The 27353-nt window shown below is 37.1% G+C and overlaps 1 protein-coding gene across 5 annotated transcripts in view; it reads left to right on the forward strand.

Annotated features, from left to right (window-relative positions):
• Nucleotides 1-17956: 17956 nt before the first annotated feature.
• Nucleotides 17957-27353, forward strand: part of st18 (ST18 C2H2C-type zinc finger transcription factor) — a 52892-nt gene continuing 43495 nt past the window's right edge. For 2 of the 5 annotated variants that reach the window (XM_056249309.1, XM_056249312.1), the window contains exon 1: nt 23830-24116. Coding sequence is in view for 1 of the 5 variants with exons in the window: in XM_056249307.1 (XP_056105282.1) it covers nt 19668-19745; nt 20466-20574 (187 nt within the window). In the remaining 4 variants the exon portion in view is untranslated. Of the gene's footprint in view, nt 18078-19626; nt 19746-20465; nt 20575-23829; nt 24117-27353 lie in introns of those variants that run through there. The other 3 variants (XM_056249310.1, XM_056249313.1, XM_056249307.1) reach the window with 2 other exon arrangements.

Genomic DNA, 27353 nt, shown 5'->3' on the forward strand with positions numbered 1-27353 from the left:
CCATTGCCTTAAAATGATTAACCACGCGTAATTGAAAAAATTAAGTAATGTGAACTTGACAATTCCACATAACTTAATTTTTTCCGATTATGCATGAAGTTTATTTACTTAATTTTAAGGTAATGGTTTTTCTCACTTTTACTGAAGTTGTCAACTGATCACTTCTGATTTTGGTGCTGTTGCTTTCCCTCGAATTATATCACTGACGTTTTTTACAAAAGTTGGACAGGATGGAAGGAATTATTAAGGGCACTGGAAAGAACTATACATTTTTTTTATTAATTAAATCAGTGTTTTCAAGAAGTTTTGCTTGATTAGAGAAGTAAAAATGGAATATTTCTTAATAAATTGCCAGTTTATCATTTTAGAAATACAGCACCCAGGGCAAAAATACCAACATCCCATCAAACCAAAGGTAATTGTTAGAGTAAGTTATTTGAAATTCACCCCTCTGCACACTATTGTGATATTGTAATGGAACTTAATTGGATTTCTGTCTTTTAACATTGTCAGTTTTTTAATCCAATATACTTGGTGTTGGGTATATGAAATTAATAGGAAATATTCTGCATAATAGGAAAGATCCAGAAACAGGAAATCAGACGAGAAGAACTCAAACTTGTGACGCCCATGTGAACACCACAGCTGTCGGAGCGCATGCATGAACCTCTATGCCAAGGCAAGTACATTGGTTAGACCGATCCAGTTACATTTATGATTTATTATTAAGACTCGATGTAATGCATTATCATTTAAACCGTAACTCTGCAACTACAGAAACACAGCAACTGAGAAAAACGCTTTTTTGATTGAATTTTGATTGATTTGATATCAACGTCATACTGTTTTCTCTCAATCTGAGCATAGTTGAGTCAGACCCATTTGTCACAGGACAGATCAGAGTTTATGCAACATAAATAATACAGTCATAACTCAGTTTTGACTAAATGTAAATTTGCTGTGTTTTGACATTAAATGTATGGCGGTGAATTCAATGCACATATTTTTGCCATTATTGTATTGTTGGACAGCAATACTTAAGGAGAAATTTGCAATTGTGCGATGCATCTTTATAATTGTTTTGACAAAAGATGTTATGAAGTAACTGTACATAACATAAATAAAAAATATACAGATTTTACCCATAAGGAAATTATCGGATGTGTAAAATGTCTCTAAATAACAGGTTGTTGTAGGGAAACCATAAGGAAAAGTTGTCTTAATTTTGTAATAACAGTAAAGTGTGTTAAGTACATTAAATAGGGTCTGATTTTATTGACTTTAAAGAATTTAGGGTTATATTTAACGTGTATATATCCTAGTAATGAACTTAATATAAAAAATATTAGCATCGTTCAATAACTGTCAATTGGCAACTCTGCTGTCAAAGTAGAGGAGATGTTTGACTTCTGCAATCGTGTCCTGTTTAAAGCTTGATGCTTATAATAATGCCTTTTTACAAAACTACATAAAACAGCTGTCAACTAATATCCCACCAATTGCTAGTCGATAATAGAGATGGAGCTTTTAGGGGTTTGAGTGGAAAATGATCTCGGCTCAGTATGTCAACACATCAAAATGAAGAAATTAAACAACATTTATTCTTTACATAAGAGATGAGACCTGGAAATAGCTATAATTCCATCAAATTTCCTTCTTTGTGTGTGAAAATTGAGCAACAGATTTTGGCTCTGTAATATACAGCCTCTCAAAAGACTCTTTTATTGCAGCACACATTCAAACCGATCATTAAACAGACATGTTTCGTTCGCCTTGAGTGCCTCTACTCAAGATGGAGGATTGTACATACCCCGGTAAGAGATAAACGTTAAAGAGCAAATGTCATGGGATATTGAGAAAAGAACTGGTGTTTGTTTGATCACACAGTGTGTGATGTTCAGTTCTCTTAAATTGTGTATCAGAGCCATATAAACACCTTTTTTCATCTTTAAATGATGTTTCAGACTTGCCACGCAAGAGTGCGATTAATCCGTGCTCACACAGGAATTGATATCTAAATAAACTAAGACGCCTATAATTATCCTAAACTTCAAATAAATCTCAGGCAAAATGATTTTTTTTTCTGTGCTAATAGCTCCATATTGCAAAAATAAATCATGAACCTGTTATCAAACAAGTTTCCTGAACACTCCCCACGTCTGCCATTGGTCGATTTGCAGATAGTCCCACCCCCAGACTCCTGTCATTGGTTGATACAGTGTTACTATGTTTGCTAGACCATAGTAAACTGATTAAAATGGCTTATAGTTGTCTTTGCATAGTGACCTGGGATACAGCCAAGTATTCTGACATGGAAAATGACCCAGTTGACACTTTATCGTAATACATAAAATAAATAAACATGACTGCTAATGGAAATGTTACCAGTATATTTGCAAATAAATATAAATAATTAGACGAAATTACTTTTGACACTTATAAATGCACTTGAGACTGTACTATATACGTGTATATATATATATATACTGTATACACTCGCACACACACACACACACCATGGTACTATGGTTCTTTATCACCCTATTTCATGTTGTTTTGACCAACTGACTTTATTCTTATAGTGTTTAAACTGTAGGCTACTACAAAAATACCATGGTATTATAAAAAACCCCATAATTTTACAAAGCAGCATACTAATACCGTGGTAAATTTTTAATCGTACATATAATTGAAATATAATGAAGTTATAAGTCATCGAGTGCGTTGTTATATGATCACCGCAACAGGATGAACCACTGCTGGTCACAGAGACGCCACATGATTCTCACCTTTTGCATCTTGTGTGAACATGGCTTGTGTCCACATGATGACAGAAGGTGTAATGATATATCATTACCGCGTGCTCGTCAAACGCTGCAATATGTGCCACAAATATTTATACATTTGCAAGTTAAAAGTTCTATTTCAAATGCAGCATTAATAGAGTTTATATTAAGATACTTTTCATGTCACATACAAAGATCATTGTGTGTGTTTGTGTTTGTGTGTGTGTGCCAGCCAGATTGACAGACCGTAGGATATAGCGTGATATTCGGTGCCATGGAAGAGAATAGAATATGTATTCACACCACACCAGATGATTCAGTTGATCAAACTCTGGGATTTTGATTGGCAGCCAAAGAGAGTTTCATTTTAGTATAATCTATATATTTATAGTAATTTGATTATATATATGTATGTGATGACCAAGAATATAATGTGTAAACATAGTGGATGTTTTTAGCCTAAAAAAGTTGTAGGATATATATTTCCATACTACAGAGGAAACAAGAAATTAGAGTGATCTTGGCAAAAAAAATCTAATGTTTCATCTACCATAATCTGCCCTGCTCTTTGACTAGTTACAGATAACCAGTCCAAACCTTCCCAGCAGCTAAAGATATCTGGCGAGGGAAAATGGACGCTAGCATCCCGCATTTTTGCAGCCGCAGCGCCTGTGCAGAAGGAATGACACTGGCTTTGATGGACTCTATAGCTTTTTTGAGATGAGCCTCTTTATGCCGCTTGCAGTTCCATTATGGCTTTGTTGGAAAGCTTGTTTACCTGCTGATAACATACACTGGTGGATTGAGGAGCAGCGATCCAGAGCTTGCTGCCAGAGTCACTCAAGTCTCATTGTATGTCGGGAAGAGAAGAATGCCGTGTTTAGGCGAGGGGGGGCCGCACATGCTAAATGTGAAATCAAACTATAGGACCAATAAGAGATGTGCACAACTTTGCCAAGTTTTTATTTTTAGCCGCCGGGTTGCAGCGGAAGCTTACTAGCGCTGAGGTGGATGCGTACCTCCAGTCGCCCCCGTTTTACGCTCGTTTAATCTATACATGTCGACAGATTTTCAGGCTTTTCAATTCTCTAATTGAAAACGTGGAAAAATTGCAAATGTGATTAAAACGCATACTAGCAATCGTTGTTCTCGGTTGTGTTTTAATAAAAATTGCAGAGGCCGGGATGATTTCAAAGCACAGTCCTAAGTGACATGTTTTGTCCTCGCTAACATGCAGTGTATCACCCTTGGCAGGAAACAGAATTCTGTACTCGTGGACAAAACGCGCTCACAAGGATTTTAAGTGCACAAAGGTGCTGCTATTTTAGATTTTTAAAAAAAAATTATTTAAAAAATTAGCCCAAAAAGCATTGGAACGCCACCCGCAAACAATTTTATTTTTGAAATGTGACGCATTTAAAGTGAAACTAGACATTTCAGTGAAATAAAATGTAGGACAAGACTTGATTTTATCCATTTGGAATGAAAATGTGGTTGGGGGAGGGGTTTAAAATAAGAGGCATTGGTGATAACCCTTGAAAAGGAAAGTCGATTCTGAGTTATTACATTTTGATGAAAGATTATGAAGACAAACTTTTTTTTTCAGGACCAGAACTCGACTCATAATATAGCAAATAATGTCATTTTGGGAACTTGGACAGAATGAGCTCATGTGGATTTTATATGTACAAAGTCCTAACCACATTTTGCATTTTCATTAAATAAGTACCCCAAAAAATGTGACGCATTAGGGGCTTTTATCTACTGGGAATGAATTTGATCATAAACACGTGAATGGGGGAGGTGACATCAGCCGAAAGACTAGTTTTGATCAACAGTTTGATTTTTCCCCCCAAATGAATTGTTCACAATAAGACCAGGAATGTGTTAATATAGTAAATAAGGTAATTTTTTGGTGACTTGGGACAAAATGTGCTCATGTGGATTTTATATGCACAAGCACAAAATCCTAACCACAATTTTGGATTACATTTTCCAAACAATGAACTCCAAAAAGTGTTTCAAGTCAACATAAAAGGCATTTGCAACACACATTACTTCTGTAAAATGACATATTTTCAAGTAAAACAGATATAAATCGTTCACAATAAGAACATGAATGTGTATTAAGAAAGTAAAAAAGGTCCATTTTTGGATTTTTAGTGTAATCTCTAAATCTCTTTGTATAATTTTGGATTATATTTTACCAAAATGTACCCCCCCAAAAATCTCATAACTACTCAATTTTGGATTGGCAGATCTTTCCAGCGTGAAAGCACATCGTTGTTCACTTAAAAGTGAGGCCAAAACACAGAATATATTTTAAGTATAGTTTTTTAAAATGTATCTTTAATATGACAAACCCTTAAAAAGTGGTAAAGGCCCGACCTGTGGCTTTATCAGTCACATGAGAGCAGTGGAGAAAGCAAACATGTTTTAGGGGTGTGTGTGTGTGAGTGCGAGAGAGAGTGTGAGTGTGGGGCTGTTGATGGCAGCTGCTAGTGCTTTGGATGTAGAAGCGGACAGATTGTGCGTTGTGTTGGTACAGCCAGTTCGCCACCTGGCACACTGTTTCTTGTTAGAACTTCTTGCTGTTTCTGTTCTGCTCAGAGAGACGCGGATGCAAGCGATGACAACTTTCGTCACACACCATGCTAAAACCGCCACCACAATTAAGGCCAAAGGGATTGTGTACAAAAAACGCATTTGCATGTCAACTTTCGCTGCAGAGACAAATGAATGGGCGATCATTTTGACATTATGCAATTACTAAATTGTCTTGTTAACTCTTTCCCCGCTATCGTCGGAAATTTCCGTCATTTATGAGACATTGCTTCCTTGCCATTGATGGAAATTTCCGGATTTTTTCACTGTTATACGGTTGGGGGCGCTATTACACATCTCCTGAAAGAGTGGCTACTGAATCTCCTGAGCAAAAGACATGTGAAGAAGAAGCAGAAACAAGCGATAGCATAAGAAGATGCATATAAAATAATGAGATCATGAACATTAAACAGCTTATAAAGTAACCTAACGTCACCGAATGAAATGTCGACCCAGGACGAGCTAGAGGACTGTGAAGCTTTAGGGGTTTGATGGACTCAATCTACTCCATCTGTGTTTTGACCATCGTTCTGAATCCCATCCAAATGAAGTCTTTGACAAAAGTGTGTTTTCTCAGCTTTTTTGCTCAAAATGTTGCTTTTTTATTAAACTTACCCACATTCATGTGTTGATAAAAAAAGCAGAGACGCTGTTCTTTCTTTTTATATATTGCATGTTCAGATATTCCTAGAACAAAATATTCTGGGGGCTATGAAAGTTTTGTGAAAATTATTTGTTTAAACCCTGATAGGGAAAGGGTTATTTGTTTAAATATTTCTTTAAACCTATATCAGCTTAAAGAAAGTTGTTTCTAAGGCAGAGCAAGTGGTTACATTTCAATCAAACAATTAGATTTTCCCCAATTAATTGGTCACAGAAACCAGGAATGTGTGTTAATATAGAAAATATGGTAATTTGGGGGGTTTTGACAAAATGTGCTTTTTATGTTAAGTTCTAACCATAATTTTGGATTACATCTTCTAAACAATGTACTCAAAAAAAAAAAATCCAAACATGCTGGACACAAAGTCCCACCAATTTGACTATAGAAAGTCTGTTAGTTTGTGATTTAACTAACTAGGGAGACTAAGGATTACTATTACTAATACACAGGGTTATAGATTTGGACAGTTTTGAACTAGTTACACTGGTGTATATCTCATCCCCCACCGTTTGTGCTGTGGATGTGAATGAAATAAGGTGACTTGTTGAGAAAAAAAAGCAGGTTATTGCTTTTCAAAGTGACTAAAATTATGATTTTCTTCCAGGCGGATGATAAAATGTTGAAGAAAATCACATATGCTTGTTCTGAAGAAGCTGTATATGTGGTCCAGAATATAATAAAGACATCTAGATCATCTAGCAAAGACCTGGCAACCATACGAGCATTGTGACAGCGACTTTTAAGGTAAGTTTTCTTATTTCAGAAAATATAACCGTTTTCTTATCAGTCAGCTTGTTTGAGAGTGTCGAAATGAGTGTGATCTTGACAATTCTGGTCTTTGTGCAAATAATAATTGTTTAGACACCCCCCACAACAGACCAGCCCACCCTAACCCGGCCCCCGCATCCCTCGATGTGATTGACAGCCAGAGTGCTAATGCCTCTCTCCGCTAACAGACCGACGCATCCTTCTTATTAGTTAGTCATTCCACACTATCACACCCAGAATCTCTATCTGTCATTTCACAATTTAGCTCCGCGATGCATATGCACAGCGCCCAGACCAGCGCTCTCCTCTCCTACATTTACACAACTGCAGAAATGATCACATGTATTTCTGTCACCTCTCTCCCCCTTTCTTTTATTAGTATTACTTTATCCTGAGCATTATTTAGTATTTTCCTGTGTGGTGTGTGACATGATGCTTTTGCATATAGAGGATGCTTTGGGATTTACGCTTGAAGCTTGAGAAATATATTTACATGCTATGACCTGAATTCAGTTTATTTTTATTCTATACTGTGACTTTTGTTGAGAAAGTATGAATTGAAATAACTAATAATAACTTGTAAATACTGAGTATTAGTAGGCAAATATACAATTATTAGGCCTTAAGACAGTAGTTTTAGCATCATGTAACAATGAGTATTTTAGTAATACTATAAACTACCTTTCAAAAGTTTGGGGTCATTTTAATATATTTAATATATTTTAAAATGTATTTTTTTTTTGTGATCAAAGCTGAATTTTCAGCATCATTACTCCAGTCTTCAGTGTCACATGATCCTTCAGAAATCATTCTAATATGATGATTTGCTGCTCAAGATACATTCCTTATTATTATCAATGTTGAAAACAGTTAATATTTTTGAGGAAACCATGATATAGTTTTTCAGGATTTTAATATGAATAGAAAATGCAAAAGAACACCATTTAAAAAATAGTTTTTAACAAATGTGAAAGTCTTTACTGTCACTTTTGATCAATCCTTGCTGAATAAAAATAATTTCCTTCTGACCTCAAACTTGAACAGTACTGTAATGGTGTTACTGAAATACTAAAAGATCATTTATGAACCCATGAATACTGTAAATAATTGTATAATAATATTTATAATATAATATTTTATAAGCTGTTATAATAATGTTACACTTTTTTTAAGGTGCCCGTGTTACAGTGTAATAATGCATTTAAGTACTTAGTAATATTAAGGAACTACATGTACTTACTATAGGGTTATGGTTAGGATTAGGGTTTGGTTTAGGGTTAGTTGCATGTAATTATGCATCATTTATAGTTCTTACTACAGTATCTACATGTAACATGTAACAAGGACACTGTAAAATAGAGTGTTGCCTAATTTAAAGTACTGGAATTGTTATAATAAACTAGTAGTGTTCGATATGCCTTAATATTTACCCAGCACTCTTTAAATGAATATAGGGTTAAATTTAACGTCAAGTCAAGTTTTTTTCTTAGCGTTTTATATGCTCAGTGTATGATAAACAAGTCAAATCAAAACTTTAGCTTGATCGAAACTACAAAGTTTATCTTTGATGTTTAACTAGGTGAATGTTGGGTTTAATGAAGAAACTTTTTTATGCCATGTTGTGATGATGTATCCTTTTGGCCTATGAGCATAAATGCATCAAAGATCACAATAAAGGTCAAATTAGCTTAATTTTCGATGCGAGTTCAAAAAGTAAATGTCAACCTCTAAACTAAACTCTTTCAACAGACAACAGGCCCTCTATATCCCTTATAATCGAGCGGAAGCAGAAGCCGGAGAACGGCAGCTGTCGGAATCAAAAGCACAACTGTACAAGTTTGCAGCCGCTGTGTTAGGGGGGGAACTAGTTGCAGAAGAAGAAGACAAACTTCTGGAGGATGACAACGGCACAAAAGTTGTTCTGTTGGGCGTGAGTGGTGTGGTGTCGCCCGGTGCCAGTGCGGCTGTGCCCTCAGAGCTGTTATCAGGGCACTGATGCTAGTCAGGCACACGGCCCCCTCTGTTCCCCTGCCTGATTTGAATGGACAGCGTTTTCCATTGTGTTCTCCATCAAAACAGAGGACAAAGTTAGTCAGCAAGTTACATAGCTTCCCTGCATTCAGATTCCTTAAGCCTCTTTTGTATGACGCTTGACAATGCGTTTCACTGCCACTGGACCTGCCCGGGCTGCCGGAGGTACGTAAGCCGCCGTGTTTTTACTCTTCGCAGACGCTAATAACTTGATCATTAGCCACGCGAGAGCGTGTTAGTACGAGCTCGGGAACCCTCACTCACCCAGGGTGAATAATTGATACGCCTTTTATCTGATCTCTCTGACTAGAGAAGTGCTTCCTTACGAATTCCTGGCACTTTGGAAAAAAATTACCTGAAGGCAAACGGTACAGATTTATACAAGTTATTTACAACAGGAGCCCAGCCGCTACTCCGGAAACTAGGCTGCAGATCAAAGGATTGTTTTGATGTCTGCTTAGCATATTTGTTTAACCTAGCCAGTGATTCTGCAAAGTGCACAAGCTTTTTGGTGATATGCAGAGTACCCTTTATCCCTCTTTCTCTTGTGTTAGCTCCGGATTTAAGTACTTTCTGTATTTAGGAGACAACTGGATTTGCCAGCTTTTGAAATTTAGTTGCCCACTGCTTGCAGTCTTGGCACTCCGAAATAGATAACTAGGTATGTAGCAGAGCTAATCCTGATCGGCCTTGTAATAGTATTTGTGGACTACACGGCACCCAATTAGGGCATAATGTGTTATTTTTGTTTCTGCTAAGTTGGATTAAATATGAAAATGTGGTTGTTTTTTCCCCCTCTCTTGGAGAATGTTTACTTTTTAATCTGCATATTTATTTTTCCCGCTCCCCCCTTCCGTCCTCGTTTTTACGTTTGTGGCCAAAATCTGGCAAGCTGCGTTCAGCTAGCAGTTAGCCGAGTGTCGATCGAGATGGCGTAAGTGCAAAGCACTCTATGACAAATAGCCATGGCGAAAAGAAGAAGAGAGAAAAAAAAAAAACGACGCACGCACAATCGCGTATAATTCTCCGTTGCTCTAGGTTGGCGAGATGAGCGTAGGTTTAGTGGAAGCGGAAAGAGAAAAGGGGTAGATGGCTCACAAGAGGGATAAACCTGGAGAGTCATGCTGCAAATGTGTTTTACAGAAACACAATGAAAAGAGGGGACAAAGCCATTGTGCCAAACTCCTTTGGAATGGCAAAGCAGCTCTCCAAGGTCCAGGACCATGGAGAAGCCGGATGAGCCTTCGGAAGCGGCAGAGGAGGAGAGTCTTTCCAACTGCACCTGCCCAAGAAAGGCAAGGAGTGACCGGCGTTGCCCACCTTTTCCCGCATTTCCTCTGCGTCCGCGTGACCGTGACATGCTTTTTGGATGCGTTCGGAGTCCTGCCTCCCCTGGTAAACACACAAACAGCATTGTTAGTGGCAAGAATTCCTTTTGAAAGAAAGTGTTTCCCTAATGATAGGGCCCTGCCAAAAAAAAAAACCGAGAGAGAGAGAGAGAGAGACAAAGGCCGAAAAAAATGGGAAAGCACAAAAACAGTCACAGGTGCTTGGGAAAAGAGAAAACATAGTGAATGGTCACTGAAGTCCCCCAGGAGGCCTTTCAGCGGAAGCCAGTGCGGTGGGTGGACTTTGTGACAAGGACGTTTGTGGCGAGCCAGGTGGAGCAGTTTACCGCGCGCGCTTCTGTAAGCCGCATTCACATGTTAATGCAGCTGCGATGTAACTTTTATTTGTCTCAGCCTGGTGCCGAGAGCAATAATTATAGAGCACTTTTGCCAGCGTTAAGACCGACAACAGAGGATCAAGCGAATCTATCATTCCCAAATGGATGAATATGGATGTTATGAATATAAGAGTGTGCTTGCTGTTGATGATATATTTTAGAGCTGTTTATGAGGAAACATTTATTCAGACAGCACCGCTGTTTACCTCTTTTCCTTCGTCTGAGTAGTATTGTATTGACGCCGGCTAGCGGCGTGTTAACGTTGGCAAGTGTCAATAGTTTATCATTTGCTAAAGCTAACAATGAGAGTGTGCGTGTTTACCGATCACATCAGTGAATCAACCTTGCGATTACACATGGCAAAATGTGTGTAGTTGTGATGCATGAGTAATCTTTTACTTGTAAGGGTCCTAAAGTCATTTTAAAAAAAGCGTATTGTACATGCCAGTGATTTATTTGTTGGAAGCATTTAGTTTTAATCTTGAACAGATCTTTGGATGAGGCTTAGCTTCTCTCAGTTGAAGCCCTTATAAAAATAACCTTTAATATTAAAAGTGACTAAGAGTTGGAATAGAACTAAACATCAACCCTTTTTAATGAATAATACCAGAGATTTTTGTCTGTGTCTGATGTCAGAAACTGATTTCTCAGAAACTATTTTTTTGTTTTAATTCTTCTTTTTGTCACTCTTTGTTTCAGGCTATACACACTTTATAAGGAACATTTTTCTCACCTCCGAATGAATCAAAATGTTGAGTAGATTATACAAATAATAAGTAACTTACATTTTTATCAATGCTATCATGTTTTTGTTTTGTTTACTAGATGGATGGATGGATAGATAGATTACATTTCAGTCTATTATGTTTGTTTTGTTTACCTTAATGCAGTATAGTAGCATAGATAGAACGACGGATGGATGGATGGATGGATGGATGGATGGATGGATGGATGGATGGATAGATAGATAGATAGATAGATAGATAGATAGATAGATAGATAGATAGATAGATAGATAGATAGATAGATAGATAGATAGATAGATAGATAGATAGATAGATAGAAAAACAGACAGACAGACAGATAGATAGACAGACAGATGATAGATAGATAGATAGAAAAACAGACAGATAGATAGATAGATAGATAGATAGATAGATAGATAGATAGATAGATAGATAGATAGATAGATAGATAGATAGATAGATAGATAGAAAAACAGACAGATAGATAGATAGATAGATAGATAGATAGATAGATAGATAGATAGATAGATAGATAGATAGATAGATAGATAGATAGATAGATAGATAGGTAGAAAAACAGACAGACAGACAGACAGACAGACAGACAGACAGACAGACAGACAGACAGACAGACAGACAGATAGATAGATAGATAGATAGATAGATAGATAGATAGATAGATAGATAGATAGATAGATAGATAGATAGATAGATAGATAGATAGATAGATAGATAGATAGATAGATAGATAGGTAGGTAGGTAGGTAGGTAGGTAGGTAGGTAGGTCGGACGGACGGATGGATGGATAGATAGAAAAACGGATAGCTAGATTACATTTCAGTCTATTATGTTTTTGTTTTGTTTACCTTATTGCAGTATAGTAGCATAGATAGAAAGAAAGAAAGAAAGGACAATATTTTATTTCAAATGAAAATTCGATTAAGGTCTACTGGTGTTTCTGTGGAAAAGTTCAGAAAAATGGCTTAAGAAGGAAGTCCTATATATCGTCCATGTCTTTAATTTTTCTCTTTTGCACTTTCTCGTCAAACTTTCTTTGCCTCTGCTTCCGTTCGGAAGTGGCTGGATCCACCGCAGCATATGTCCCTCCTATCACCTGGTTTGTACGTTTCTCAGAGGTCTTTCTCGTGGCTCTGGGGAGGCCTGATTCAATGCCGGCTATCTGCTCTGCATAAATAGCAACAAAGCCATTGTCATCTGCACCTTTTGGATTGCCTTTCCGAGCCTATTGAAACTGGCTGTCCCCTGAGACAATGCTCCAGTCATTGCCATCACCCTGCATTACCAATTGTTCTGTGCTTTCAGGAGAGTTGCCTGGCTAAATCCAGGAATGGATGGCAAAAAGTGAACTGAGACCAGACAAACCTTGTTCTGTCAGGAAAAGATAATTCCTGAGAATTTAATAAACTGGAGCATACATGGACTTTTTTATTTGAAGTTCATATATACATTATATATACCATCAAATATATTGCATTTCAAATATTTTTTATATAAAAATGTGTGTGTATAGCACAGTATATAGTACTGTATATAGTGGGTTGGATTAAGGGATGTAGAATATGGTCATTCAGAATACGGCATTAATATGTGCTTTATAAGTACTAATAAACAGCCTAAATCCTAGTAATATGCATGCTAATAAGCAGTTAGTTAACATGCAGATAATATATATATATATATATAAATACCAAATAAGTGTCCCTAGTGTTTTTTTTTTTTTTTGCATTAGTTTTATGTTTTATACAATAGTTAATTTTACTATTCATATGACATTTTAAAGATGAAGTATGACATTTCTGTGCCACTAGCATTGGCAAGCAAAATTGCAAAAATAATGATAGTTTTTAATCAGATTAACCCGGACACTCGTCCCATCTGCCATTGGTTGGTGAAAAAAAGATAGTCCCGCCCCAAAGTCACAGAGCCATCGTTGCTTGTGTTGAGATGCTCTAACAATGTTGCTTTTTGGAGAAACTTCACTTATGAATTACTAAATTTGAAAGAAAATATTTTAGCATCTAAGAAAAATGACACATTACCTTTTAATAATTTGCATGTTGTTTAGCCTTTGCAGTTTGTCGTAATATCACGTCCAATATCAAATCTGGTTTGTGAAGCAAAACCAGTTGAGAACCACTCATCACAAAATGGCACCCTCTCTAACCTAATGATTACTTGTTTATATGAGGCTTCTTTTCAGCTTGTTTTACTTGTCGGCTATACCATATTGTTGTGATACGCTCTTCAAAGCGTGCACAATCCAGTTTGCCAACTCAAAAGTTACTTTCCCGGCATCCTTTAGAATATAATATTTCCAAAACTGGAAAAAAGTGATGCCCTATAGTGTTTCTCCAGTTTTAAGCCTGTTTGGGAGATGCGATTGAGCAATCCAGCAGTGTGAAATCGTATCCGGTCCTGGTTCTGTAATCATTCTCTTAGACTCTTGTTAAATGGTTTACTTGCCACTTTTGGCGGCATTTGCTGAAGATAGCAAAGGCATAAAGACTGGCCGTGATCGGATTAACCATGCAACAGCATGATGTAACTCTTTGTTTGTGTGGTATGTGTTCTATGTATGTCACATACGCACTAAACTCACGATTTATGCTGCTTGTGACCAGTGTGTGAAAAGCCAGAGAGTTGCTTATAGTAGATACAATGTTTTCATGGGTCTCTGTCCTCGGGATTACTGATTTCTGCCAATATGACTAGTCATTGTGAAAGAGAAAGTTGATTAATAATGCAATTAAAATGCATGGTGATGTCTTTTTTTATTTTTCATTCTGAATTTCAGATTTTGATATATCCACAACCTTTCGAGCATGTTTTTGCTCAAAGTGGCTGTCCGGCACACATTAACCAGTGTTATTTTAGTATTTGTATATATTGTTATAGTTTATATATTTTTTTTAATGTGTTATAAGCTTTTATTTTTTTTAATTTAAATTTGTATTTAATTTTTTGTAAATTTATGTACTTTTGTCACTTTTTTTTTTTTTTTTATCATTTCATTTTTAAATTTCTAGCTAGTAATTTTAGCACTTCAACTTATTTGCCATTAAGGCACCCTTTCTACAACATATAATATTTATTTTTTATTTTATTTCAGTTTTTTTTTTCAATCAACAAAAATGTTTTTAATAGTTAAATTTTAATAACCCTGACATGATCCACACATTTCCTCCTGTAATGCTCAGCATTCGGCATAGAAAGTTTCCAGTTGAAGGCTGCGCGCTTGCAGTGCTTATCTGTGCAAGATGTTTCAGTTTACATTTCGTGTTGTTGTGGGTTGACAGCTGTGACCATAGCAAGCCCTATTTCGCCTCTGTGTTCGAAAGAAGAAGAAATGTCTGCATTTTACTGGAGGTTTAGATGCTTGTTTATCACTTTTAAATACCATCATCTTTGCCGAAATCCCCTCTCAAAAGAACCTTTCACTTGCTGGAATAAATTCAAATTAAAATTTAAATCCCTCTTTGCATTCCTTCAGCCTCTTTTAAAATAGCTGGCTCCTTTTAGAAAGCTGTTTATGTAGTGATCTCTTCATAATCCAGTTTGTTTCTCAACAGCAAAAAAAAAAAAAAAAAAAGAAACACTGAAATCGTATTATCAGTGTCTTGGAGAGATGATGCGAGAAGTCAGAGAGACTCTGTATCTGGGGTGGGGGTGAGTTTTCAAAGTACTAAATCTGAGAAACGTCGCAAATGCTCTTTGATGGAGTACTTTGATGGAACACGTGCATTTGACTTGCAAATGCTAATAGTACATTGTATCGCCCGAACTCTGATGTATCTGATGCTTTTGTTGCGTTACCGCACAAGCGCGACAAAGCCGAGCCTAACCAAATAGGTGAAATATATACCTGTACTTTGGCTTGGGATCTGAACTTGTGCCATTATGATTCAAACATCTCCAGTCACCTCGGCGTTCATCTTTTCAGTCTAGTTCTCCTGTATTAGGCTCCATTCTGTTTGGAAATACTGTCGAAGCGTATTTCAAACAAACAAATCAACACTGTCAGGATCCCGACCTGTTTTTTCCCTGCTCTCTTCAGATGTATTCAGTTGGCTGTTGAAAGGACAAATAACATGGAAGACCTTATTAAGGTTTTCTTTGAGCACGCTAGATTGGATTTATTGTTAGCGAACAAATTATAATTGTATCTCCTGAAAAGTTAGCAAAGATCTAAACAAAGGGAAATCAATGGCACAGGCCGATTAATCACACCAAGCGGGCTACTTGTGCCGAAGAAACTTACCTCATAATCAATGTCTTTGTTTTGCTCAAAGGGCATTTGCATGCTGATTCAGTGTGCCATATTGGATGCAATCAAAACATTGTCATCCACATTAATAAGAGGGTTATTTGGACTCTCAAGTATGCCACTGAATAGCGCGGGCTCAACACGCCATTGTAGCGCTCCAGTATTAAAGACCAATCTCGACGTGATAGAAAGACACAGTTTGTTAGAAGAGTTTTTAATATCACGGATATATTGCGCATGTAAAATGCTGTACAATATGTCTAAGACAGATTAACCTCTGCTATTGCAAAGTTGAGGAATCAGTAAATCCCACAGTAAAGAAAATCTTATCCCATCCCACACAGTCAACATCAAAGTATACTCATTTACATTCGGTAATCCTTGACGTCCACTGTGCTCGCTTCCTCTTGTGTTTTTATTTATTGTTTTTAAAGAGGTGAGGAAGGTTGCTATAGGGAAATTGTATTGTTAGATCATGCATATTAATATTGATCATGTGATAACATTTGCAGAAACTTACCTTTTTCTAATTTGTCTGGCTCTGTTCCAAATCCTAGTGAGCTGACTACCTAGACGGGAGCTAAATCATGCTGCCTTCGAAGATATCTCATTTTAGTTCAGGGAGAAGGCAATCCCATAATGCATTGCGACAAACTCTGTGAAAAAAATGTAACCAAGATGGTGGACAATGTGAGAGAAATATGAATATGAAATATGTGAAAATGTGCAGATGTTGAGTAGAAATGTGGGTGAAACATTACGTGAAGCCTTTAAATAAAAAGGCTTTTTTTTTGGTAATGGATTAATTATGCCTCACAATGCATTGTATGAACAATTGTAACCACATACGCATCTATTCATTAACACCTTTAGAAAGTATAATGCATTAAAACACACGACAAACAACCAATTTTAGATGTAACAAGAATCTGCAATTATTATAAGGCTTTTTAACTTTGGCTACACTTATTTATGAAAAGGTATGCATTACAAAGTACATTATGGATACCTCTATAATGTATAAAGGCTATACCATTTTGAAATTAAAATTGAAATACACTTTATTGTCCCCAATGGGAAAATATGGTGTGGAGTATTCAGCATTTCTACATCACCTGTTACTCTTACAAACTCCCAGAATACAATACAACACAATTGGGTTGCACTTCATTTCGATGGTCCACTTTAGAGATTCTAATAACTATAAGTAACTTTGCAACTACATGTAACTAGCAGTCATAGAGTATCAGTAGACTGTCTTCTTAATATCTGATAACACTTTATTTTGATAAACAGACATTCTACTGACTATGCAACAACATGTCAACTTATTCTGCTAACCCAAACCTTAACACAAACCCTAACTAACAGTCTACTACAGTCTACTAATACTCTAATGAGAGTTAGTTAACATGTAGTTGCAAAGTTACTTATAGTTAGTAGAATGTCTAAAGTGGACCATCGAAATTAAATGTTTCTCACAAGACAAACACAGAACGCATACACATAAAATACACAATTTAATCAATGCAGGTACAAATGAGTTTTTCAACCTATTCAATTTACATCGTGGGATTCTATATCATCTTCCAGCAGGTCACAGTTCATAACTACAGTTCATAACAAGTATAAAGCTAGTTTCATATCAGTTCGTATTATAAATGTTTACTTTAGATTTCACAGTGAGGTTTCTGTACCAATATTTGAGTATTATGTGTATTGTTTATAGTGTCAGGCTGTATTAGCAGCATGCTAACATCAAATGTCAGTGTTTGAACCCTGCAATTCACACGAAGAGCGTTATTTGAGTGGTGCACTACATTTTTACAGTATAATCTTGCAAATCAAACCCTTATGAGGTTCTATTTCTGTTAGGATGCATCCCACTAGGATTTTTATCAGAGCTACTGATCACGATCATGGAATGATCTGTATGACTACCTATTGGATTAGTTTATCCAATTTTTGGTTCATGGCTTTATTACAAGTGTTCTTAAGCCTCAATGATAATTTTGTGTGAGAAACGACCTGAAATTCATGTTGCTATTTTCTGATAATCTTTCCTTCCAATAAAAAAGAAAAAGAAAAAAAATATATATTATTGATTAATTCTTTTGTGTTTCACAGAAGAAAGTAAGTCATCCATGTTTGGAACGACAAGAGGGGTGAGTAAATAATGACCATTTAAATTCTTGGGTGAGCTATTCCTTGATTTTTCAGTTATTTTGGGCAGATGTGTCACACAATGGAGTATTCCTGCATTGCATCTAGACTGAATTTGGATTTCTGTTACACAAATATGAGTGCACATCTGCTATTCTGCCCACAGGTCCATGGAGGCACCTAGGAGGCACCTAGTTAGGAAGGCATAGATAATCACTTCAGGCGATGCTGGAGACCACCTTGTTAACCAGGTCCATAGCAACACACCGCATACATCCCTGGAGGACTTTAGGTTATTGCACTTGTGAGTCCTATATTTTAAAACCTTATAGATTCCAAGAAGCGAACCTCGAATCCAAAACGCAGGAGTCAGTGTCACTGACATTTTCATACATATCCAATGATCTGCGAATTATTTTAATCCGATCAAGCTGTTCTCCAGGTATTGGTTGGCATCCTATAATTAGCATTTGCTCAGGACGCTCATGCTTTGATTGAGAAAGCAGGCATGGACAGGTGAGTCTCTCTCACAGGTGTTTTTAAACCATTTGACACACTATCAGTGGACACAGATGGACTCCATTCCACTTATTATGCGCCTTGTTAAGACAATTTGCTGCACCTGAGCAAAGCGGAGTTTGTCATGACAATGGCGCTGTGTGTGATACATTTCTTTTTAGGCCTTTATAGTTCACCCGAAATGAAAATGCTCTCATTTACTCTCCCTCGTGTTGTTTCAAATCTCAACTTTATTTTTTTTTGCGTAAAACTCAAAAGGACACATTTTGAAGAATGTTCATGCTGCTCATGCAATCAAAATGGATGGGGGGCTGGAGCTGTTGAGGTACCAAAATGAGAAAAAAGCAGCATAAAATTAGTAAATTAGTCCATAAAACCTGGGCTGTAGTTCAGGGGTTTTCAAACCCGGGTCCAGGGACCCCCCAGGGGGCCACAAAAGTGTGTTTTTTATGGCTGTAAAACTGCATTTTGTGACAAATGCTATACAAATATTACATTTATTTGATCAAAAGTAAAACTGTAATATTGTGAAATATTAATATAATTTTAAATAACTGGTTTTTATGTGAAATTGTTATTAAATGTAATTTATTTCTGAGATGCAAAGCTGAATTTTCAGCATCATTACTCCAGTCTTCAGTGTCACATGATCCTTCAGAAATCATTCTTAATATGATGATTTACCGCTCAAGAAACGTTTCTGATTATTATCAATTTTGTAAACAGCCGTGATGCTTTTTTTGTGGAAACCGTGATACATTTTTTTCAGAATTCTTTAATAAAAGCATTTATTTATTATAGAAATCTATTATTTATAACATTATAAATCTCTTTACTGTAACTTTTGATCAATTTAATGCATCCTTACTGAAAAGTAAAAAAATAAATCTTACTAAAATTCAAAGTCAATATTTTCTCTATAATATTTTAATAATTAGTTTGCTTCAGTACAGTACCAATATAAAAGCCTTTTTTATCAAGCTTTTTTCCCCCACAATATAAGCCTAGCTGTCTTAATTTTCATAAAAAAAATCCCAGGTCTATGTTTCAAATCTTTATTTTTATTTTTTTAAATGTATTCACTAAAAATCTAAAAATCGCTCCACAGGTCTTGTAGCCAATCACAAAACGTTAAGTATGAATATGCCGAAGCATCAATTAAATTTGTCAACTATAGTGGATGTAAAAAGTTATTGAAGATTTTCACTGTTGATAATTTCTGAAGATAATTTCATCTGTTTCTCACACCAAGCTATTGAATGACTTCAAGTGATATGAAATACAGTGCACGCGTCATAAAAACTAAATTTATGGTGCAATTTTGTTCTTTTTAGAGCCTTTTTGACAGCCCTTGGTCGCTATATGCTTCAGCTGCATGGAACAGAGAAGTGCGAATCTCCTTTTGTGTTCCACACAAGAAAGAAAGCCATACTTGTTTTTGAACAACATGAGGGTGAGTAAATAACATAATTCTCTTTTTTCATCAACTATTAGGTGCTAATAGGCCAACGAAAGATGTCCACGTTGTTGTCGCATATATTTTTTGAGCTCACTGGATTAGAGCTCTGTAATTGAGCTCTCAAAATGTTTGGAACAATCTTCAAAATACTGCAGTAAATGTGGCACAGTAAGCATTTCTATCTAAAGTATAGAGTTATTTGTCATAGCGCGTGTAGGATTGACTAAGGCACATAAACAACAGGTTCCAGATGCATTTAACTTTGCTTACATAATTGGCGGACTAATGCAAAAAGCTTTTAGACATTATGTGTGACCCAGTGTGATACTTTTATAAACGCAATCAAACATTTTCTCCAAACATGCAGTGTACTTTAAAAAACGCAGACCTTTGTGTGACATGTCATTTCATTTCGCCCACTTTAGCTCTAATTTTCCCTCTAATATACACCTATTGTGGCATGTTTTTTTTTTTATGAAACCCCAAATCAAACACCCAGAATGCACTTTTATTCACTTCCTGATGCTCTGGACCGCACGCCCTCGATGGAAGAGTATGTGCACCATTAAATATTATACTTTCAGCAGCAGAATATTCAAGTGCAAGGATTTTCTTTGTTTCATGTCCACTGATGTTTCGATTCATCAAGACTGTTGTAACAAAGCTGATCCCTTTTAAAACTTATTTGTGTGTCGTGTTCTTTTCTTTCGCCAGCTGTCTCGGCACATTACGAGAGATCAGCGACGTCTTGACCGAATGCACTGGAAATCAGATTGCCCGGTCTTTGGATCTTCGAGAACACCCGAGACAGGTTTTCCATTAAGTAAGACGCTTGTAGCGACAACTCCTCACTTGTGTTGCGGGAGATTACGGAAGAAAGAAACATGTAGTTTAATGTTGTAAGTGCGTCCGACGGCCACGCAATCTGTCCCCTCACACATATAGAAGTGACAAACCTCCCCGAAAGCAGTTGCGGAATTAGACTTTCAAATGAAATCTACAACAAGATCAACCGCCAAACCTTTTGTAATGACTTGCCCTTCTGTCTCTGTTCCTCAAAATTCACGCTCGGCTGATGAAAAACTCGCCGGACATTGTGCTTGCGCCTTATCCTCTTGAGAGAAGAACAAAACAGATATGAGCTTTCTCTGAACCCGAGGAAGGAGGGTGTTGAAAGGGTCTTGGCAGGGATATACGCGCGCACGCACACATGCGGAGACGCGTCAGATGGGAGCATCTTGTGGGCCCCTCACTCATTTTGAGGACTTGGCCATGGGCGTCCCCCCTCAAACCCTCTCCTCGCCCTCCAGAAGTGTGGCGCTCTTTGTCATTGTAATCCGGACTCTATTTGTTAAAGGCTCACTCGCTGTTTGCTCTCGCCGATGGGTGTACATTTGCACGCGTGTGTATTTACAAAAGTCAGCGGGCTGAAGGAGTGCCGTGACATCATTGCCGCTGGGTTTTTTATTGTCACACCCTGTAAATGCGGTGTCCTCCAGACGGCCCCCCTCACCCAACCTTTCTCAAAAGTGATAGTCTACAGGGAGAAATTACACCTCATCAATCCAGTAATTACTAGTCCTGCTTCTCTAAGTCACCAAACAACATCAAACCCATGGGCCATTATTTACAAAACGAGTGACATTTGTGTCTCTGTATGATATAGCCCGTTTTAGGATAGCTGATGCCTCTAAGGTAAAGCTTTAAACATATGTGTTAAATGTATCAGTCAAAATCAAGCAACTTTTTTTTTCATGATTTATTTCAAATATTATTTTGTACGATTCCCCCTCCCCCACATCCTTGATAAATTAGCAAATGTCCACATTTATATGGAAACAATTTATGTGGAAATAAAGTTTGTTTAGATGTTTTTTTTCACATTTTTACAATTTAGATTACATAATGTATTATTTAAACAATTGATTATTAGTGCTGTCGGATCGATTAATCACGATTAATCACGTCTAACATAAAAGTTTGTTTATATAATATATTTGTGTGTATATATACATTATATACAGTGTGTGTGTATATATATATATATATATATATAATATATACACACACACACATTATATAAACAAACTTTTATGTTAGATGCGATTAATCGTGATTAATCGATCTGACAGCACTATTGATTATAAAAATAAACTTTTGTTGTTATATTTGTCAGAAGAGGACAATTTGTTTCATAGACCTTATGCACCAGAGAAACAAGACCTTTAGAATTTTCTGCTTTGTATATTTCTACGGCATCGCTGTTAAAGAGTAATTTGCTGGAGTAATTAGTGGATTTACTTATTGTAGAGTTAACGAAAGTTATCATGAGAATTGTAATATTTGAAGTGGATGTCATAACAGATGTTAGTTGACCGAGGGGTTCATTCATAAATCTGTAAGATCTTACCTTCATGCTGTGAAAATGCAAACCGGAAGGCAGAACACAACGAGCGCAGCGCTGAAAAGAGGCGGGGCTACATAAGCTCTATAGGATTATAATAAACGTGATCATTGAAAAGTTTGAGAAATATCAGCATTTAATGTCTTGTAAGGTCAAATTTAATGGTAAAACTGCCTTTATCTCTTTAAAAGCATAATTATGTCCAATGCAATTTATCAACACATCATTAATATGAAAGTAAATTACACACATTTTATGAGTAAAAATGTATTTTATGTTATATACACTTTTAAAATGATTTATTAAAAAAGAAAGCCTGGAAAAGGCACCCCTTTCATATAAACTCTATACACTAATCTTAAAATGTCAACCATGTTACTAATATTTTTATTAGTAATAATAGTGAATATTTGTGAACTCTTCATAATTTTTCAGTTTGTCAGTATATCCACTTGTGTGGTAACTCGTAATTATTTGTACGATTTGCTGAAATTATATGAGATTTTACAATTTGGATTATACTAAAACTTTTATAGTTCCTTCTCCTCATTATAATTTTGGTTTTGAGGTTTAAAACCAGGGGTTACATTAGGGTTAAGGCTTTATGGTTGGTCTAGGCTTAGATTTGGTATCTCTAGCAAATTGTTACGTCTTCCAGTGAGACCGTGCTGGAAATATCAGCATAAGATTCTAATTCTAAGAAGTACCTTTTAGTTGCACAAGGCTTGTAAAGTCAACTGGGAAGCTGTTTCCGTCAACCTCTCTGAAAGCGTTATTATGCCTGAATATATATAAAATTGTATCATAGTCACCAATGCACTTTTTTTTTTTTTATTCATGTGCCCTCATAATCTTTAGTCAAAGTAACTTTCACTCCTTCTTGCAGCATCATCTTCTCTCTTCTCTGATGATGTGTTTACTGGCACGGGGGCGGGGCAACCTGTCACTCACATGAGATCGACCAATAGCAAACCACAACCATCCAATGAATCAATCAGTTCCTGATGAACAAAATGAAGCCCCAACCAACATTTTTCTTGTTTGAGCAGCCAAATATGTCACAATAATAACCTACGTTTCATGCCGACTTTAACGCGGCAATTTATTAACACTAAAACGCATCATTTATCTGATTAATAATTCACAATCTCACAAAATTAATGTTAAAAATCACCTCATCCGTTTCACAGAATGACCCGGCAGCACTCGTGCAATACGTAATAGCATAAACCTGGGGTAAGACTAATTTCAGAAAGGGCATGGAGTGCAAATAAGGAAAAAACATCCACCAGGCCGACCTCTCATTACATATACTTCTGCTTGTTGTTTCCGTAGCAATAAAGTGGCAGACATTGGAACTGGTCTGTTGAGCCATTGTTATCATCTCTGACCATCTGCTACCGAAGGCTGACATTCCATCTCATTTGCATGGTAACTGATATGGGGGGAGGAGAGATTGTGGGTGGAGTGGGATGGGGTAAAGGGGGGGGTGTTTGGAAGGACATATGCCCAAACCCCCATCACAACAATATATACGTGAAAGTTTAGCTTTTTAAGGGACGCAATTCAACGCAAACACGCACCTGCATGCACATGTTAGGAAGAGCAGGATAAATCAGTGTGTGCATGTGGAGAGAAAAAAAAACTGTCTGTTCCTCCCCTCTGTGCGCCGGTTTTTATGTTTTGCGGATGTGGGAGTGGAGTGAAGTGTGTGTGTGTGTGTGTGTGGTAGTGGAGGGGTTGCTGTTGATGTGCAAATGTGCATCATATTGAGAGCTTGTGAATAGGGAGGTGTGACGTAGAAAGAGAGCAGAACGCAGGTGCTTATCTCGGGGCTGTCACAGACATAGTGTGTCATATTCCTGGGGACTACCTTTCAAAAGCTACCGGCTCCAGCGCTAGAGCATCAGCCGAGCAGGGACCACACAATCCGCAGCTAACTTTCAGCAGCAGTCAAGTAGGTTGGTGCTACGCTCGTTTTTTGTTTTCTTTTTTTCTTATGTGACAGTAGCTGTAGCCGTCTGTGGTCGGTGTTTGGGTATCAAATCGAGCTGTTTGTCTTTGAACTGACAGGATGTGTTGCTGTTGACAGCTTAGTACAAAAGAAAAGTTTTGAATGGGAATTAGAATTTAGAACTGTTACATTTACTTAATCTTTTATTTAATAAAAGATACGTTTTTTTAATTTATTGTTTTAAAAAGTAAAATACAGATTTTTTTTCTCTCTAGCTTTTATTGTATTTTTAATTTATTTTTTACTTTCTTGAGATTAGCTTTATTGTTCGCTGAAAGCGACTTCTGTTCGCTCTAGGATTCAGAGGGCGCAAGGGCAGATTAGACAGCTCAAACTGTGTATTTGAAGAAGAATGACCTATTTTTAATCACACAGATAACAGTAGATGTTGTCTACCTAAATGAAAGTCCCTGTGCGTGTGCCGGAGGGTTTAAGCGAGTCTTAGACGTGTTAGCATTGTGTGTTAGCACAAAGCTTGGGCTTTCGGTACAGCAGCTGAGCACACACAGCCCTTCCTGTCTTTCATCTCAAACTTTCAGGCTTTAGGCTGCGTTAACACTGCCTTCTATCCTGCTGTCTTTAGGTCGTACAGCGTTTGGTTTCGGTTTGGTTTTTAGCAGTTTCCACCTGGAAAGCAAGCTCAGATCTGTGTTCATGTGGCGTCATGGATAAAACAGACTTCAGCATTGTGTTTTTTACGTTTGAAACTTTAAGATGAGCTAAAACTGGATGTGTGCATGAAGGAAATTTTAATTCTTAGAAATGAATAGTGTTTATGTCGTGCATCATTGCAATGGCATTTTATAAAGCAGTTATTTGAGTACACTTTAACTTCACATGTGAGCTGAATTTTCTAAATTGAAATTTAATTCTGGAGTCACGGCCATGTCAACAGGTTCATTTTCCATTGATACGTTTCATTGCTGTTGATGAACACTTTCAATACAAGAACTTAAAACACCTAGTTTAGTGAATGTTTTGTTATCTAAAATTAGCCAAAGCATTTTTAACAAATGAATCATCATATTACCGCACTGTGGTTATTACATTGATTTGTATGCAGTTTTGTACTGTACTATGTAAAGACAATCTTTGTAAAATAATATTTTAGTGAAAATGCCGGTATTTTGTTAATCTAACAGAACATTTAACTAAAAAGTACAGTAGTTTTGTTTGTTTAAAGCCAAAATCTCGAATAAATCAGATTACGTGCTTCACCTTTTATTATTTCTCTATTCGTTTTGTCATTCACCACTACTAAAGCAAAGTCAACAGAATTGTTTCACTTAAGCCAGCTGAACGATGTCTTATCTTCTACTGTCAGGCTCATTACAGGAGCGCAACAGTTTCATCCAGTCGTGTGAGAGATCAGGGAACTGTCCATGGTGCTACTCAGCAAACTGGTGCTGAACAGATTCTCTCTCCCTCACAAACCGGCCTCGGCTTTGTTGAAGGTCATCTGGGTTCGGCTTTCCAACCTTCATGACCTTTTGACCTGCTCGTTTACGCCTACTCAGCTGTTCGGAAACATCAAACCACGAGTAAAATCAACTTAAATGAACACTTCGGTTCAGCTTCGTAATGCTAAACATCAACACGCTGCCATTTGCATGCCATTTTAGCCCAATAAATCAAGAGATACGACACCAAAACGTTCACATGGTAATTGTGTACCCGTGTAACATCTTGTTACCTGTTTTTTTTTTCCTGAACCCCTTGCACAAAGCCATCCATGCACAAACTTCACTTGGTTAATCCAGGCAAATGAATTTTGTGGGTTTAATTCAACAAGGTTTTAAAAATGTTCCATCTGCTGTGGAGCAGCTGGTGATAGACTGAATGTAATTAATTACTTAACTTTTGAACAGTAGTCCAGGAAAACAGAGCGCTGTGTGTGTGTGTGTGTGTTGGAGAAATGCAAGTGAAATCAGGAGCATGGCAGGAAGATTACACACAATAGAGCAACGTTTGATTTTTAGCACCGACCGTTTGATGCGATGTCTCCAGAATTATATTTGCAATTAACTGAAAATGTCCAAATGAGAACAACAGCCACTGAATCCTCTCCATCTGATTGGCTTAAGCGTTTGTGAGAGATTTAAGCGATGCATCAAATGTTTCTTTGAATCTGTAGGCAGATATCTTTCATATGACAGATAACCGAATGTGATTGTGCGAACTGAAAAAAAAAAAAAAAAAAATCCAGCATGAAGATCAATTTGTACTCAGGCAAAAATAGAAGTAAGTATAAAAGTAAAGCAGGAAAAGGCAGTGAGCCATGTTGTGTAATTAAAATTACATGGGCCTTTTTTGACACTTTTTTTCCCTCTGAATATATTTCAGCATCTACCTTGATAGCAGTGTTACCTCATTGGCTGCGGGTGTGTTTGTTGGCCTAACTATAAAGGATCTGCCTGCGCCCTTGTGGGTTGGGAAGAATTAGGATTTATGAATTTATTTCCTCTGTTGTATTGTTTAAACAGCTTTGGTTCAGTTTTGATCCTTTCCTATGCCTTTGAGGCTGTTCCATGGTGTCAGCTGTTGACTGATAGTAAGAGAACTGCCGCACAGTATGAATGAAAGAGAAGTAGCGGTTGGTAAACACTGATAAGGGATAAATAGAAAGCGGTCAGGCAGAGATAGTTCAGTGGGAGCCCAGATTGTGTGCGGTCTGGTAAAATGAGATTCTAAGCCTGTCCTTTTTTATTCTTCCCCCCCCCCCCCCCCTTTAACCACACCATCCACCACCCCTTCACCACACACACACACACATACACACCATCCACCATCCCTTCAACACACACACACACACACACACACACACACACACACACACACACACACACCATCCACCACCCCTCCGGATTGCGTTTGTCTGGAAAATCTCCAGTGACCTCGCTCGGCAAGTCCTAGGCTTTAGAAATCTTTTTTTTCTTTTCTTTTTTTTTTTAATAGTGTGTGTGTGTCTCTGTTTGTTTTGTCTACTGACATGGGTCAAGTTAGCCCATAGACATGTCCCTGCTGATTATGGACAGCTGCCACTGGTGTGAGTCCCACCTTAATGCATTTTACATGGAATTATGAGTAGAAAGACAATTTTGGAGTCAGAAGGACACAGCAGCCAGTGTAACGTTACCAAACGTCGCTCTGATATTAAAACACATTTCTTTTTGTTTTCAAGAGC

The sequence above is a fragment of the Rhinichthys klamathensis genome, unplaced genomic scaffold (assembly GCF_029890125.1).
Source record: "Rhinichthys klamathensis goyatoka isolate OS25496 unplaced genomic scaffold, OSU_Roscu_1.1 h1tg000059l_1, whole genome shotgun sequence".
Classification (NCBI taxonomy): domain Eukaryota; kingdom Metazoa; phylum Chordata; class Actinopteri; order Cypriniformes; family Leuciscidae; genus Rhinichthys; species Rhinichthys klamathensis.